This window comes from Condylura cristata, unplaced genomic scaffold (genome assembly GCF_000260355.1).
Source record: "Condylura cristata isolate star-nosed mole 26May11 unplaced genomic scaffold, ConCri1.0 scaffold00015, whole genome shotgun sequence".
NCBI classification, from domain to species: Eukaryota; Metazoa; Chordata; class Mammalia; order Eulipotyphla; family Talpidae; genus Condylura; species Condylura cristata.
The window spans coordinates 36,721,023-36,733,369 of record NW_004567116.1 but is presented as its reverse complement, the minus strand read 5'-3'; the positions used below and the strand labels follow the sequence as shown (position 1 = coordinate 36,733,369).

The window sequence follows — 12,347 nt, the reverse complement described above, 5'->3', positions numbered from 1 at the left end:
TGTGTGTGTGTGTGTGTGTGTGTGTGTGTGTGTGTGTGTAAGTGCAGGGGTAAGTGAGAGGATTTGCTAGAGAGAGTGGGGAGCAGAAAAGGCAGATTTACTAAAATATACTGCTGAGGGGAACAGTGGGGCAACAGAGGAGAGGTGTGCTGCACCATATATGGGTCAGATCCGTGGTTGGGGATTGACTTCAGGCCCTAGTGGTGACAGGCTCAGGCTTAACCCCTAGGCCACCGGGGTGGGGGTGGGGGCATTTATAAGAAACAGATGGCATTTTTTTTTTTTAAAGAGCCAGCCAGGTTGGGGGTGGGTGCACTAGATGGTCCTGATTAACTAAGAGACTATAAGGAAATATGATACTTGTAGCATTCCCTCAGCATATCCCCAGCCCCAGGGGGAGTGAGCAGGTAGTGCTGAGCTCTTAGCTGCTCCCCTTAGACACAGAATTTCCCCAACACCTCAATTCCACAGGTGAGTCTTCAACCCCAGCTCTAGGGAACAAGGCATTCACCAAAGCCCCAGCTCCTCTGGAACATCTCACCTGGTACTCAAGAGCAGCCTCCTCTAGCGGCAGCAGCACATGGTCACGGTGTTTCTGGGACTTGGAACACACCCAGCAAAGGGCCTTTCCATCTTCCTCACAGAACAGGTGAAGCTTCTCTCCGTGCACAGCACACTTCTCCCCCTGTGTGCCCTCCTTGGTATTCTGGCCCATCTGCTTAAGGTTCTCCACCAAGTTGGCGAGCTGCCGGTTGGGCCGGAGGTTTCTGAGCAGGAACTTGTGCCTGCACACAGGGCACACGCTCCCCACCCCTCTCCCCACTTCAGAGATGCATTCCTGGCAGAAGCCATGGCCACATTCGATGCTCACGGGCGTATCCATGGGGTCCAGGCAGATAGGACATGTGACCTCCTCCCACATCTTCATCAAGGGTGTCTCTGAGGCCATCCCTAGGAAGCAGCTCTGTGAGCTCTTGCTGCTGGTGGTGGTGGTGGTAGGGAAGGAAGAGAAGATGAGAAGGACTGAGAAAACAAATAGTTCAAAGGCAAACACGAAGGAGTGAGCTGGTGTATGTGCGCCTATGTGTGTGTGAATAAAGGACAAGAATATTGACCTAAATGACAAGAGTGAGGATCCAAAACAGTCAATGCACAGAGTTGGTAACTACAAACCAGCACTGGAATGTGGTTTCCTTATGGTTTTCTTAAGAGCATTTTCTTTCTCTAGCTTACCTTACTGTAAGAATATGGTGTATAATACACCTAACATACAAAGTATGTGTTGATTGTTATAAGGCTTCAGCTCAATAGCATCTTACTGATAGATATGTTGTTGGGGAGTCACAACATGTAGGTGGAGGTTGTCATTAGTATATCCTATGCCCATGAGGACATTTTTACTCTTCAGTCTGTTAAGTTTATGATCACCTGTGGACACCCAGGAAGTGTGTGGTCCAGCAGGCCCCCGCCTCTGCCCCAACTCCTCACTCAGCTGTTTGAAACATGTCACCTGTCTTCATTTCTAACATCCTAAACACCAGGCATCTCTCACTTCTGGAGGGGGACTTATAGGGGTGGGAGTCTCAGGAATACAGACCTACCTTTCCCGAGCCCCACCCCCACCCCCCAAGGCTAAATTGCATTCCTCGAGGTTCTCCCAGCCTCTGCCCTCTTACCTCTGCTCAGGTGCCAGCCCCAGCTCCTTCCAGGTGACTTTCAGCCCCGCCCCCTCCCGGGCTGAAGGACCAGATGGAAACTGCAGAAATTAGGTGAAGAGATGAGAAGGGGTTGATACTGAGGTCTCCAGGGGTACTGACAGGATGGAAGCGGCTCTTCAGATCTGGAGCAGGAGGGTGAGGCGCCTCAGGGAAGGGTCGCCTGGTGGAGACCGTGCACTCCTTTACTGGGGCACTTGGCCGAGGTAGTTCTCTATTTCACTTTCGATTTCCCGTCAGAGCGGGAGGGTAGAGGGAGGAGAGTGGGCGGGGCGGTGGGAGGGAGGAGACTGGAGGGCTGGGAGAAGAGGTGGGAGGAGGAAAGGACTGTTGCGGAAGAAACCGGGTGGACAGAATCGGAAGCCCAGGGGTGGTAGGCTGGAAGCTTCTGATGATCCGGAGCCTCCCCCTTAGGTCCCCCAGGGCTTGGAGACTGCGACTGAGTAAAGTATACAGCATTTTGTCCTTGCTTTGTGCGCCCCCTTTTTCTTTCTCATCTAAAATGTTACAGTGAAATATCTCTCTGCTGCGTGGAGAGGTCATGCCACTTTCTTTGCCACAGATCTACCAGCACCCACAGCTGAGCCACCTGTGGAGCTGCTTCTGGGAGGCTTGGCTGAGGAAAGTGGGTGGGGCCCTCCCCGGGGTGCCCTCCCCCCACATGCCCTTTGTTTCCCATTTCCAGAAGTGAACGTTTTCTTTAGAAATTCTTTTAACTTGGGTAGGGGGAGGAAGGGGGAAGTTGGGGGGAGCAGGGGAGGGTTTATTCCACAAGATGCCAAGGTTGGTATCCCACCAGTGAGTGGTGAGGAGGCAGGGGACAGTGAGTGCCGCCCTGTTTTTGTCATTGAGCTAGGAATTCTGATTATTAATTTTTTTAAAGTGATAGAACACTACCATTTCCATCACTTTAAGTGCATAGTTTAATAGTATTGAATCCATTCACCAGGCACCACCACCAGCCATTCTCAGAACTTCTTCCATTTTGCCATTCTGAAATTTTGTTACATAATAATCCCTCACTCCCTCCTGTTTTTTCCTGGCAGCTACTATTCTATTTTCTGACTCTACTAGTCTATACTAGGTCCCTCATATAAATGCAACACTACACTATTTAATCCCTTTGTGACTGATTTATTTCACATAATATGTCCTCAAAATTCACTCATGTAGCATGTGACATAATTTCCTTCCTCTTTAAGATTGAATAACATTCATTGTGTTTACATATTTATAGGTGTATATAGTATATATATATCCTTTTTTGCTGTCAATGGGCACTTGGGAGGCGTCCATCTCTTTTTGGCTATTGTGAATAATGTTTAAAACTAACAACTACTATATAGATAGTCAGTTTCGGTCATATTTATTCAGAAAAGGTAGTGGAAATGACCCTTTCACCACCATGCTAATAGGTGTAGAAAGAAAATATTCTGTAGATGAGCTAAGTGTCTAGGTTGGAGGCTTGGAGAACTTGGGTTACTGGTACATTATGGGAGCAAAGAATTATGTCTAAACCTTAGGATAAATAGTGCAGAGATTCCTCCTTATCACTGAAATATAAAGTCCTGCTAGTAAATGGGAAGAATTTGGAATGAGTGACAAGTCTGGTCTAATAGCCAATTATCAGGGTGGGGACCCTTTCTTAGAAGTTTCACACATGCATCTATCCATAATTCATTATTGTCAGTCTTTAAATTTTAATGTTTTGTTTTTTCAAGCCCTGATCCAGATATTAACCTTTAGATACAACTGAGGCAACCACTTTGGTAAACATAGTACACATCAGTTCATTTTTTTCAAGCAAAGTGGACATCTTACTTCAAGTTCTATATAGTTGGAAGATTTTTCCTCACCCCTGCCTTCCAGGGAGGCGTTTTGGACACTAATCTTATAAACTATTTCAGATCCTCTTGAACCTGGCACCTTGAATACCATACTGGTGTGGGTCACCACTCCATATACATACTTTCAGATTTAGATGAAACAGATATTTAAACAAACAGCTGTTATAGGCACCTACACTAAGAAAAAATATAAGGAGTTAGTTTTCCATGAGGTGAACATTACCTGGTAAGAATTGGGAGATAAGTTGTGATTCAACTAAATTCCCTCCCCTCATAGGAACTACTCATAGTAAGATGGAGATCCTCATTGCAATTCTTCTGATGAGCAAACCCACTGGATCTACTGCCTTTTTTGACGCACTCAATCACTGTTTAATATCATAATTGCATGGATTTGCATTTTCCTTGCCTTACTTCCCTTTTCTCCAACTTTGATTATCTCATTTTTTTTCTTGCTCTCATTGCCTGTTGAAGAAAGGACACTAATCTTCCTCACCTGGGGGATCTGGTGGATTTTTCTGCCAAATTATGCAATGCCTAAACAGTTGGAAACCAGATCACAAGGAAGCCTGGGAAACTAGAATGTAGGGATTAACCTCTTGCAATAAAGAGGGGGAGGTATATATTTGAAAGCAAACATGCAAATGAGCTTGGTGTTTTATATATATTATCTCTTTATATTTCTCTAGGAGTCTTAATTTTATAGAGTGGAAACTGATGTATTTAGTGGCTGGTACCTGGACCAGGTACATAGTTTAGTTAAAATAAGTTTGACTACCTCTGTTTGATTCAATAGCAAGTAATCTTAACTTGTCAAGCATCTTGTTTCTATATATTTAAGGGCAACCTATCCTCAGTCTCGATTTGTACACCATCTTCTAATTTAAAGACTTACCTATTTATTTACTGAATTAGAGAGTAATTACTAGCTTAATTTTACACATGCTTTACTCTTTTAGGGGTGGAAAAAAGTAGAGGATAGCATTGGCACCTAGTTAATATCTGGGTAAAGCACAGTGAATAAAGGAACTCCAATTTTTAAAAAATAACAGTTTAACTGTCTATTTCCATTGGTCACTTTCTTATCCGAGATTTAAGAGACAGCCTGATATTAGTCATATATATTAATACTATATATGTTTCACACATATTAGTTTTAGGATAAAGAAAACATCACAGAGTAAAGTGCTAAAAAAGCTAGAGAAAATATTTTGTCAGAGAGAGGTCAGTATTTTAGTAATATATAAGAATCATTAAAAGGATTTACCTTTAGGTTTTTATCAAGTTTCAGATCTATACAATTGTTAGTACTTCCATGAAAGACAAAAGGGATATATGACAGATATGGGGAGATTTTTATTGGGATTTAGCCCCTGGAAGACAGAAATTGGCCTCCTGATGGAAAGAACCACCAGGATAAACCCAGGAACTGATAGTAACCTTAAGTGGATTCCATTTTGAAATATCCTATTTTCTACTTTGCAGAACACACTAGAACCTGGAGAAGAATTAACAGGAGTCAGAATCACCTCTACATTATCTGCTTTCCATGTTGGAAGGAAAGGGAAGAGGGGATGACTGATGAGTGAACATGACTGAGAATCTTAAGCAATATTGAAGTTAAGGGGAGACTAAGGAAACTTAATGGATAAAGAAGTCCTGGAAGAGAAAACATACCAGAGGAAAAAATTGGTGAAATTCAAATTAATATGAATTTCAGTTAATAAATACCAATATTACTTCTTTAATTTTGATAAGTGTATCAATGTTACATAAGATGTTAACATTAAAGAAACTGGGCCAAGGACATATACAAACTCAGTCTTTGCAACTTTTCTGTAAGCTGAAATGTATCCTAGAATAAAGTTTGTTAAACAAATCCAGAACTCTGACTATGAATGTTGAGGATTCCAGACAGATCACTGAAGCCAGTTCTCAGTTTCCTACTGGGAAAGAAAGGGAGTATATGGAGCATGTTTGATGTACCAAGCCCTTTCCTGAATGCCCTCATCTACTGCATTCAAATACTCTAACAAGGAGCCCATGAAAGAACCATTATTGATCGTTTATAAGTTGAAGCATAAGAGGCTGAAAGAGTTAAAGTAACTTGCTCATCATTGAACAGCCACTACATGACAGATCCAGAAATAGATAATGGATTTTCTACTACATCACTTATTGTATGATCTCTAAGAGTATTACCGGGAGAGAGGGATGGATATTGTTCCATCATTATAGATTATGCCTGCACATAGGGAATAATGGTGATTGAAAATAAAGATAGAACTTTTCCTTAACACACTCCCTGTCTTTTAAAGTACTCACATCTATTTCTTTAGTGACACTGCTTGATTTCTTTTCAGCAGAAATTGGGAAGTACTTTACTTATTCTCTCTAGAAATGGAAATTCCTCATGGCTTCCTTTGCCCCAGAAGGACAGTGTCTTAACCATCCTCTTGGCTCCTCTCTGCCCCTATCTGCCACCAGGCAATTCTTGGGGATGGCTCTTTGGGAAGAGCAGAGCAGGTGCTCAGTGCTGGGCATCTTAGTGTCCTCCAGGTGTCCCCAATGAACAAATAGCATGTACTGCCTGATGCTTCCTTTCAAGTCCCAAAGCTGCCTTAACCAGCACTCAGGGGGCTCAGGAAGTGCAATGAAAATCTCTTGGATTTGCATCCAGATCCCAGCAGACCTATTGTTTCCCCACCTTCACAGGAGGATTATAAAGTCCTGGTCTTTGTTAACATAGCAAGAAATGCATCATTTCACAGAGGGACAGATGAGAGGAGACACGGACTCTGGAGCTACGGTGAGTGCCAAATAAGGTGCCAAAGCAAGTAAGGAGACTGAGCCCAAGCCTGCACTCCTCCCTACTTCAACATTGCTACCTCTGAGCAGCACTGATCGGTGTCTGTCTAGGGTAGGCGACCCCAATGACTTATTTGACCCTTCTCATTAAAGCAGGCTTGGATGGGCAACTGCTTTTCTATCAGTGCCCTTTTAAGAGCTTGATTATTCCTTGCTCAGAAACATACTTCTGGATAAAAACACACTTTTTAGTGCTCAAACAACTAGCCAAACCTGGAGGAAATAATTTTTGGGTTTACTTGTGGCGCTGCTCTTAGCATAAGCTCGATTTGAACCTTTATTGTGGGCCATCTGATTATAGGGCAGAGAGAGGCATAGAAGACTCAGCTTGGGGTCCAGTTGCCTGACCCAATTTCCTCCTGGAAATGTCTGCTCATATGTTGCCCACACCTGTGATCTCTTTAGCTAACCAAGTTGTCAGCTGTAGAACAGTGGATCATAGTTGGCATGTATTGAGGGCTTTTAATTTCTTGATCCAATTTAACTCCCAAAAGCTCTGAAAACATTACTCTTAATGAAAGTGATAAAACTAACTGAATATTGACATTGTGCCCACAGTGGCTTAGCTAATCAGTAGTAAAGCCAGGATCCCAACTTCTAACCTTATGCTGTCTACCCAGGATCAAATATGAACAAGATGCCAATCTGCCCCAAACTCTAAGGCTATCTAAGGAGACACAGAATTTTAACACATTACATATTTACGCTATTAAAACATTCAAGGAAGTTAAAGGCAGCATATTTAGATTCCTCACATTCCCTCAGCAAATTCATCTGTTAAGCCTGAAGGAGATCTCATTGGAAAACAGGATGAGAGGCATTCACAGGCACAGTGATTTACACAAACAGTCCTCTATGCCAAGTTGATTCTATCTACCTATCATCTGTCAGCTCTATTTTTTAAATGTAATATTGAATATTAGAAAAATTCTTGATTCACCCCAGGTCAAAGTATCGCTTTGTGAATAACCAGGCTTTGCCAGTTAAATATAATCAAGGATTGTTGTTGCCTATTTTTGAAGTGAGGCAACACAGTCAGATTTGGAGGGATCTATCATTGAAAAATAAAGTGGTTAAGCATTAAAAAAAACAGGTTTAACTAAAAATGGATAGATTCACATTTAATAATTTTTTCTATAGGGATCCCAATAGCAGTGATAAAAATTAAGCAATAATGAAAGGTTGACTGGTTAGACTGATACTTGCTCTTTGCAACATGGTCTATTCTAGAATTTAATATGACATATGCACACAGATCTATAAACAAATGTAAAATGTAAAGGAACTGCAATTTAATTCCTTTATTTAGATTTCACTGCAATTTTCATTGATCGTTTTCAGATTTCAAGTACTATATTAGTGGACTCTGACCATTTCATTGTATGTGGGATGGGGAGAAGGATGTGCCCACACTTCCCATTCATTCCTAGAACATAATAAAAGCTTCCGATGCTAGAAGCAGCAGTGGGAGGTGGAGGGTTCCGAGTTCTTTCCTGGCAGCTGACAGCCTTGCAGACACCTTGTGACTTCCCAGTTACAAGTGAATGGCTTAAGCAAATTTTTCCAGGCTTATTTCTGAACAGGCCAGTATTAGAGCCAATCTTGGCTAAAGCACAACTACCAAACTTGGGGAAACTTGAGACCCCAGCTCCTGTCAGTCTTTGCTAAGGAAGGGCTGTAGTGCCAGCAACTTTTTTTCTGTGACCTTCCTCTTGGTCCCAGGGCTGGGCCTTCTTCAGTCCCAGGACTCAGCCGGCAAATCCAGCTTAAGAGTCTTACATCCCCTTGTGTGCTGGAGACTGATGCCTGGTTGCCATGGAAATCTTGTGGGAAAAGGGTCTCCAACCTTTGCTAAGCTGGGTCATTTCTTTTCAATGACTCCTAATGTGACCACAAGCCATTTGGGGACAGACTTCCTTGATTAGGGAAAGACACAATCTTTGCATTATTTATGGTCTTCTGGAAGAATCTGAATAAGGAAGGTGATAGAGGGGCTGAAAGTGTAGTTAAGTTTTTTCCCTCATATCCTCAGAAGGTCCTTTCTGGACTACTCTCTTTTGATATGAATCGTCCACAAACACTTCTCTTTCATTGCTTTTCTTTCTAGACACAATTTTATCACATTTCTCTCTCAGGAGATTACTTCAAGGAAAAACTTTCCTAAACCAAGAGCCTATTAATTTAATTCACAGTGTGAGCACAGGTCAGTCAATAAGCAGTGCTCCAATTTTACAAACTCGCTGAGGAGGGAGTTCATGGGAGGATGCAGGGAGGCCATCAGGGTGGACTGGAGAGTGAGAAGAACCCATAACCTCTGATTTTATTTGCTTTGGAGATGAACACTGTGGCACATTAATATAAATCATCATCACAGCTAGCAGACAAACTGCATAACTGTGCTTATGAAACCTGGATTCTGCAGTCAGGCTGCTGAGATTTGAACACTTTTTCATGTTCATCTACTTTTTCATGTCATGATGTTCGACCAGTACCTCAGTTTCCGCACATGGAAATGTGAATGACAATTACATTCTCCTTATAAAGCAGTAAATACCAATAAATAGTTGCATTATTGTTCTTTAGTGCTTATCATATGCCAGGCACACCCGTCAGTAATTTACATGTCTTATTTAATCTTTACAGTGATTCAGAGAATAGTGTAAGATTTGGGGGAAGAGAGTTATTGAGGAACAGACAGATGCATGAGCTGTGGAGTCAAATGGGCAGTGCTTCAAACAAGTCTCTTTTGCTCACTCTAAATGAGGCCTTTGACAGGTTTCCCTACCTCTTGGATTCTGTCTCCATCTCTAAGAAAAGATGGGGCTGCTACTCACAGGTGTTGGAAATGGGGGGACTTCATGAGAAAGAAAGGATGTGATATCCTAGGATGTGTCTGACTACTATTACATTTTAAAAATGCCTCTCACATGCTAAACAGTTTATAATCTTTTCCATGTTCCCAAGCACTCTGTGAGGCGCTTGAATGGGCTACACATGTAGGATGATCAAGTGTTTCCTCCTCTGGATGCCACATAAGGATCCTGCAGCATCAGGAACTGAGCATCATTAAAGTTAGGATAGCTGTCATCTTCCTAAGACAAATCTAATCACTGTTTCTCCTTATGCATGTATTCATTAAAAGCAAGTGACACTTGCTTTCCTGTAAGTATTCTGATCAAGATTCTAATGGAAAAATGCAAGATGAATGAGAACATTGAAAGTCTAGAGAAAGTGGAATGTTAAGAGATATTTAGGGGAAGCGTGGTGATTTTGGCTAGATAAACTGCACTGGGATTTGAAAGGATTAGACAGTTCATTTGGGTAGAAAGGTACAGAGTAAAAAAAATAGACTTTCTTCCTCTGGAGATCTCATGGACAACAAGAAATTCAGGAAGTCCTAGCAGATATTGGAGGGTGATTTTGGGGAGAAAATAGAGAAATGGCAGTTGGTGATTCTGCAGGACATTTGAAGTACAGTGCGAAGATACCTAGAGAAGTGGAGATGCTCTTTTGGGAAGACTGCGTAGCCTCAAAGTGCTATATGATGCTTATGCATTGCACACTGCACTCTTGTTTCCCATAATGAACCTGCAGCCTCTGGAAATTCATGCTTCTTTTCCTGATTCTTCAGGTGGTGCCCAGCAAGACCTGTCTGTCTTACCACTCTACCCTCAAGTTTGGAGAACTTCAAAGAACTTGGTGCTTTCATAACAAATCTTATGGTAAGAGGATTAAAAAGGTTTAAGAAGAAAGTGATTTTCATTGAGTCCATAGCTACAAGGCTGTCTCATGGACAAGGTCAGAAGGAAGTGAGCAAGCTTTAGGTAACCAGTAAGGTGGTGTTTGGGAAGGAGTTTGACAGAAGTGAATCTGTCTGCATGCTCTTGTTTACCAGACTTCGCTTTGAAGAACTCTTGAATAGTTACTGTTAAGTCAATCTCTTACTAGTAAAATCAGTGTTTATAGGTAAGGAATTTGTCACTATTGAATAATTGGGATTTTGTGTCCCCAAGGTATTTCAGGAAAATACAGGAGGTGTTGAAAGAGGAAAAGCCAACCATTCCCCTCAGAAGATGGCTTGAGAATACATCATTTATTTGAGTGTGTCCTTTCTGGCATATTTGCTAAGTTATAACAGAATGAAAAATCTACCTGTAAGAACAAATAGTAATAGTTTCAACTGCTTATTTCTAACATCCTAACTTTCAACAGAAAATTATTCTTTATTATTTAATCTGAGAAGACACTCTAGAGATAGGCTCTGGTTATTGCTTCAGTGAAAAAAGATTGTTTCAAGCAAAAGGAAGGATGGATGCTGAACACTAAGCAGGGATCTCACAAAATTCATTCAATATTACTTTAAAGACAAGATTAAACTAGAAGGACTGAAGAAGGCATTCGAAAATTAAATGGAAGGGACTGAAACTCCTAAGAAGATTGAGGTTTCTTTCACTAACTAAGAAAAGATTGGGGGTAACTGTTTCTTCCAAGCCCATACTTAGTAGGGGACTTTTTAAGTGACGGTCAAATGATCGAATGCTTCTTACTTGTAGGGTGGACAACTCCTTCCTGGAGTCAACATGTTCTCCTGCAACACCAGCACTTCTGGCCACTCTACCTTCCTCCTTACTGGTTTTCCAGGACTGGAAGCTTCACATCATTGGGTTTCCATCCCCATCAACCTTATTTGTGTGATTTCCATCCTTGGCAACAGTATCATCCTCTTCCTTATTCGCACAGATTCAGCCTTACATGAACCCATGTATATCTTCCTGTCCATGCTGGCGGCCTCTGATCTAGGCCTTTGTGCCTCTACCTTCCCTACTATGGTACGACTCTTCTGGCTGGGCGCTCGTGAGCTACCCTTTGATTTCTGTGCAGCCCAGATGTTCTTCATACATGCCTTCACCTATGTGGAATCTGGTGTGCTGCTAGCTATGGCCTTTGATCGCTATATTGCCATCCGGGAACCTTTACATTATGCCACGATTCTTACCCACTCAGCCATGGCCAAAGCAGGGATTGCCATCCTGGTGAGAGCTGTCCTGCTCAACCTCCCAGGGCCCATCCTCTTGCGGCGCCTGTTCTTTCCCCAGATCAGCGTGCTTTCTCATTGCTACTGTCTGCACTGTGACCTTGTGGGATTGGCCTGCTCAGACACCAAGGTCAACAGTTTGTTTGGCTTGATCTCTATCCTCTTTTCATTGGGTCTGGACTCCTCTCTCATCATGCTCTCCTATGCCCTGATCCTGCGGACTGTGCTGAGCATTGCATCACCTGGTGAACGGCTCAAAGCACTCAACACTTGTGTCTCACACCTCTGCATTGTTCTCATCTTTTATATGCCCAAGCTGGGTCTCTCTGTGTTGCACCGAGTAGAGAAACACAGCTACCCTGCTCTGGCTGTGCTCATGGCCAACCTGCACTTCTTGGTCCCACCCTTCATGAACCCCATTGTCTATTGCATCAAGTCTAAGCAGATTCGTCAGGGCCTCCTAAAGCGCTTCCAGCAGAAAAGGGTTGATGTCTCCTAGAAAAGCCGAGTGTCCAGAGGCACATGAGCCCTGTGGATCAACCTGGATCTTGGGGTGGGGGAAGATTAGAGATAGAGTTGATTGAGATTTCTGAATAGTTCAGCTTGTTGTTAAGCCTTGTGCAGTATTGTCAGCTTCTATAATTTTAGTTTTTGTGGCTAGATCTTGAAAAGCATATTAAAGTATCACCTTGATAATCCTCTTGTTCTTTCTGATTAGAGGTGAACTATTTCCGACAATACCACCATGACATCTATCTATCTAGGAGATTTAAGCACACTGAGATGTGTATGCATGTCTGTTTATCCAGGCATCTCATATTTCCCACTGGATTTCTCCTATTTCATTTCTATGCCTCAGGAAGAACTATGATCCTGTTATAT

General features: G+C 42.4%; 2 protein-coding genes across 3 annotated transcripts in view; one reads left to right on the top strand and one right to left on the bottom strand.

Moving 5' to 3' along the window:
- Nucleotides 1–1,896, bottom strand: part of TRIM21 (tripartite motif containing 21) — an 8,435-nt gene extending 6,539 nt beyond the window's left edge. The window contains exons 1-2 of one of the 2 annotated variants that reach the window (XM_012725065.1): nt 1,677–1,896; nt 542–980 (exon numbers count right to left, since the gene is read on the bottom strand). In XM_012725065.1, coding sequence (XP_012580519.1) covers nt 542–949 — 408 coding nt within the window. In that variant the 5' untranslated portion in view covers nt 950–980; nt 1,677–1,896. The remainder of the gene's footprint in view (nt 1–541; nt 981–1,676) is intronic. The other variant, XM_004683149.2, reaches the window with a different exon arrangement.
- Nucleotides 1,897–11,010: 9,114 nt separating this feature from the next.
- Nucleotides 11,011–11,964, top strand: LOC101633560 (olfactory receptor 51G2-like). Its single transcript, XM_004683148.1, has one exon. It carries the CDS (start codon nt 11,011–11,013, stop codon nt 11,962–11,964), a length of 954 nt encoding a protein of 317 aa, XP_004683205.1.
- Nucleotides 11,965–12,347: the final 383 nt, after the last annotated feature.

Coding starts and splice junctions, on each gene's coding strand:
- LOC101633560 (XM_004683148.1), top strand. CDS start 11,011: ATGTTCTCCTGCAACACCAGCACTTCTGGCCACTCTACCTTCCTCCTT.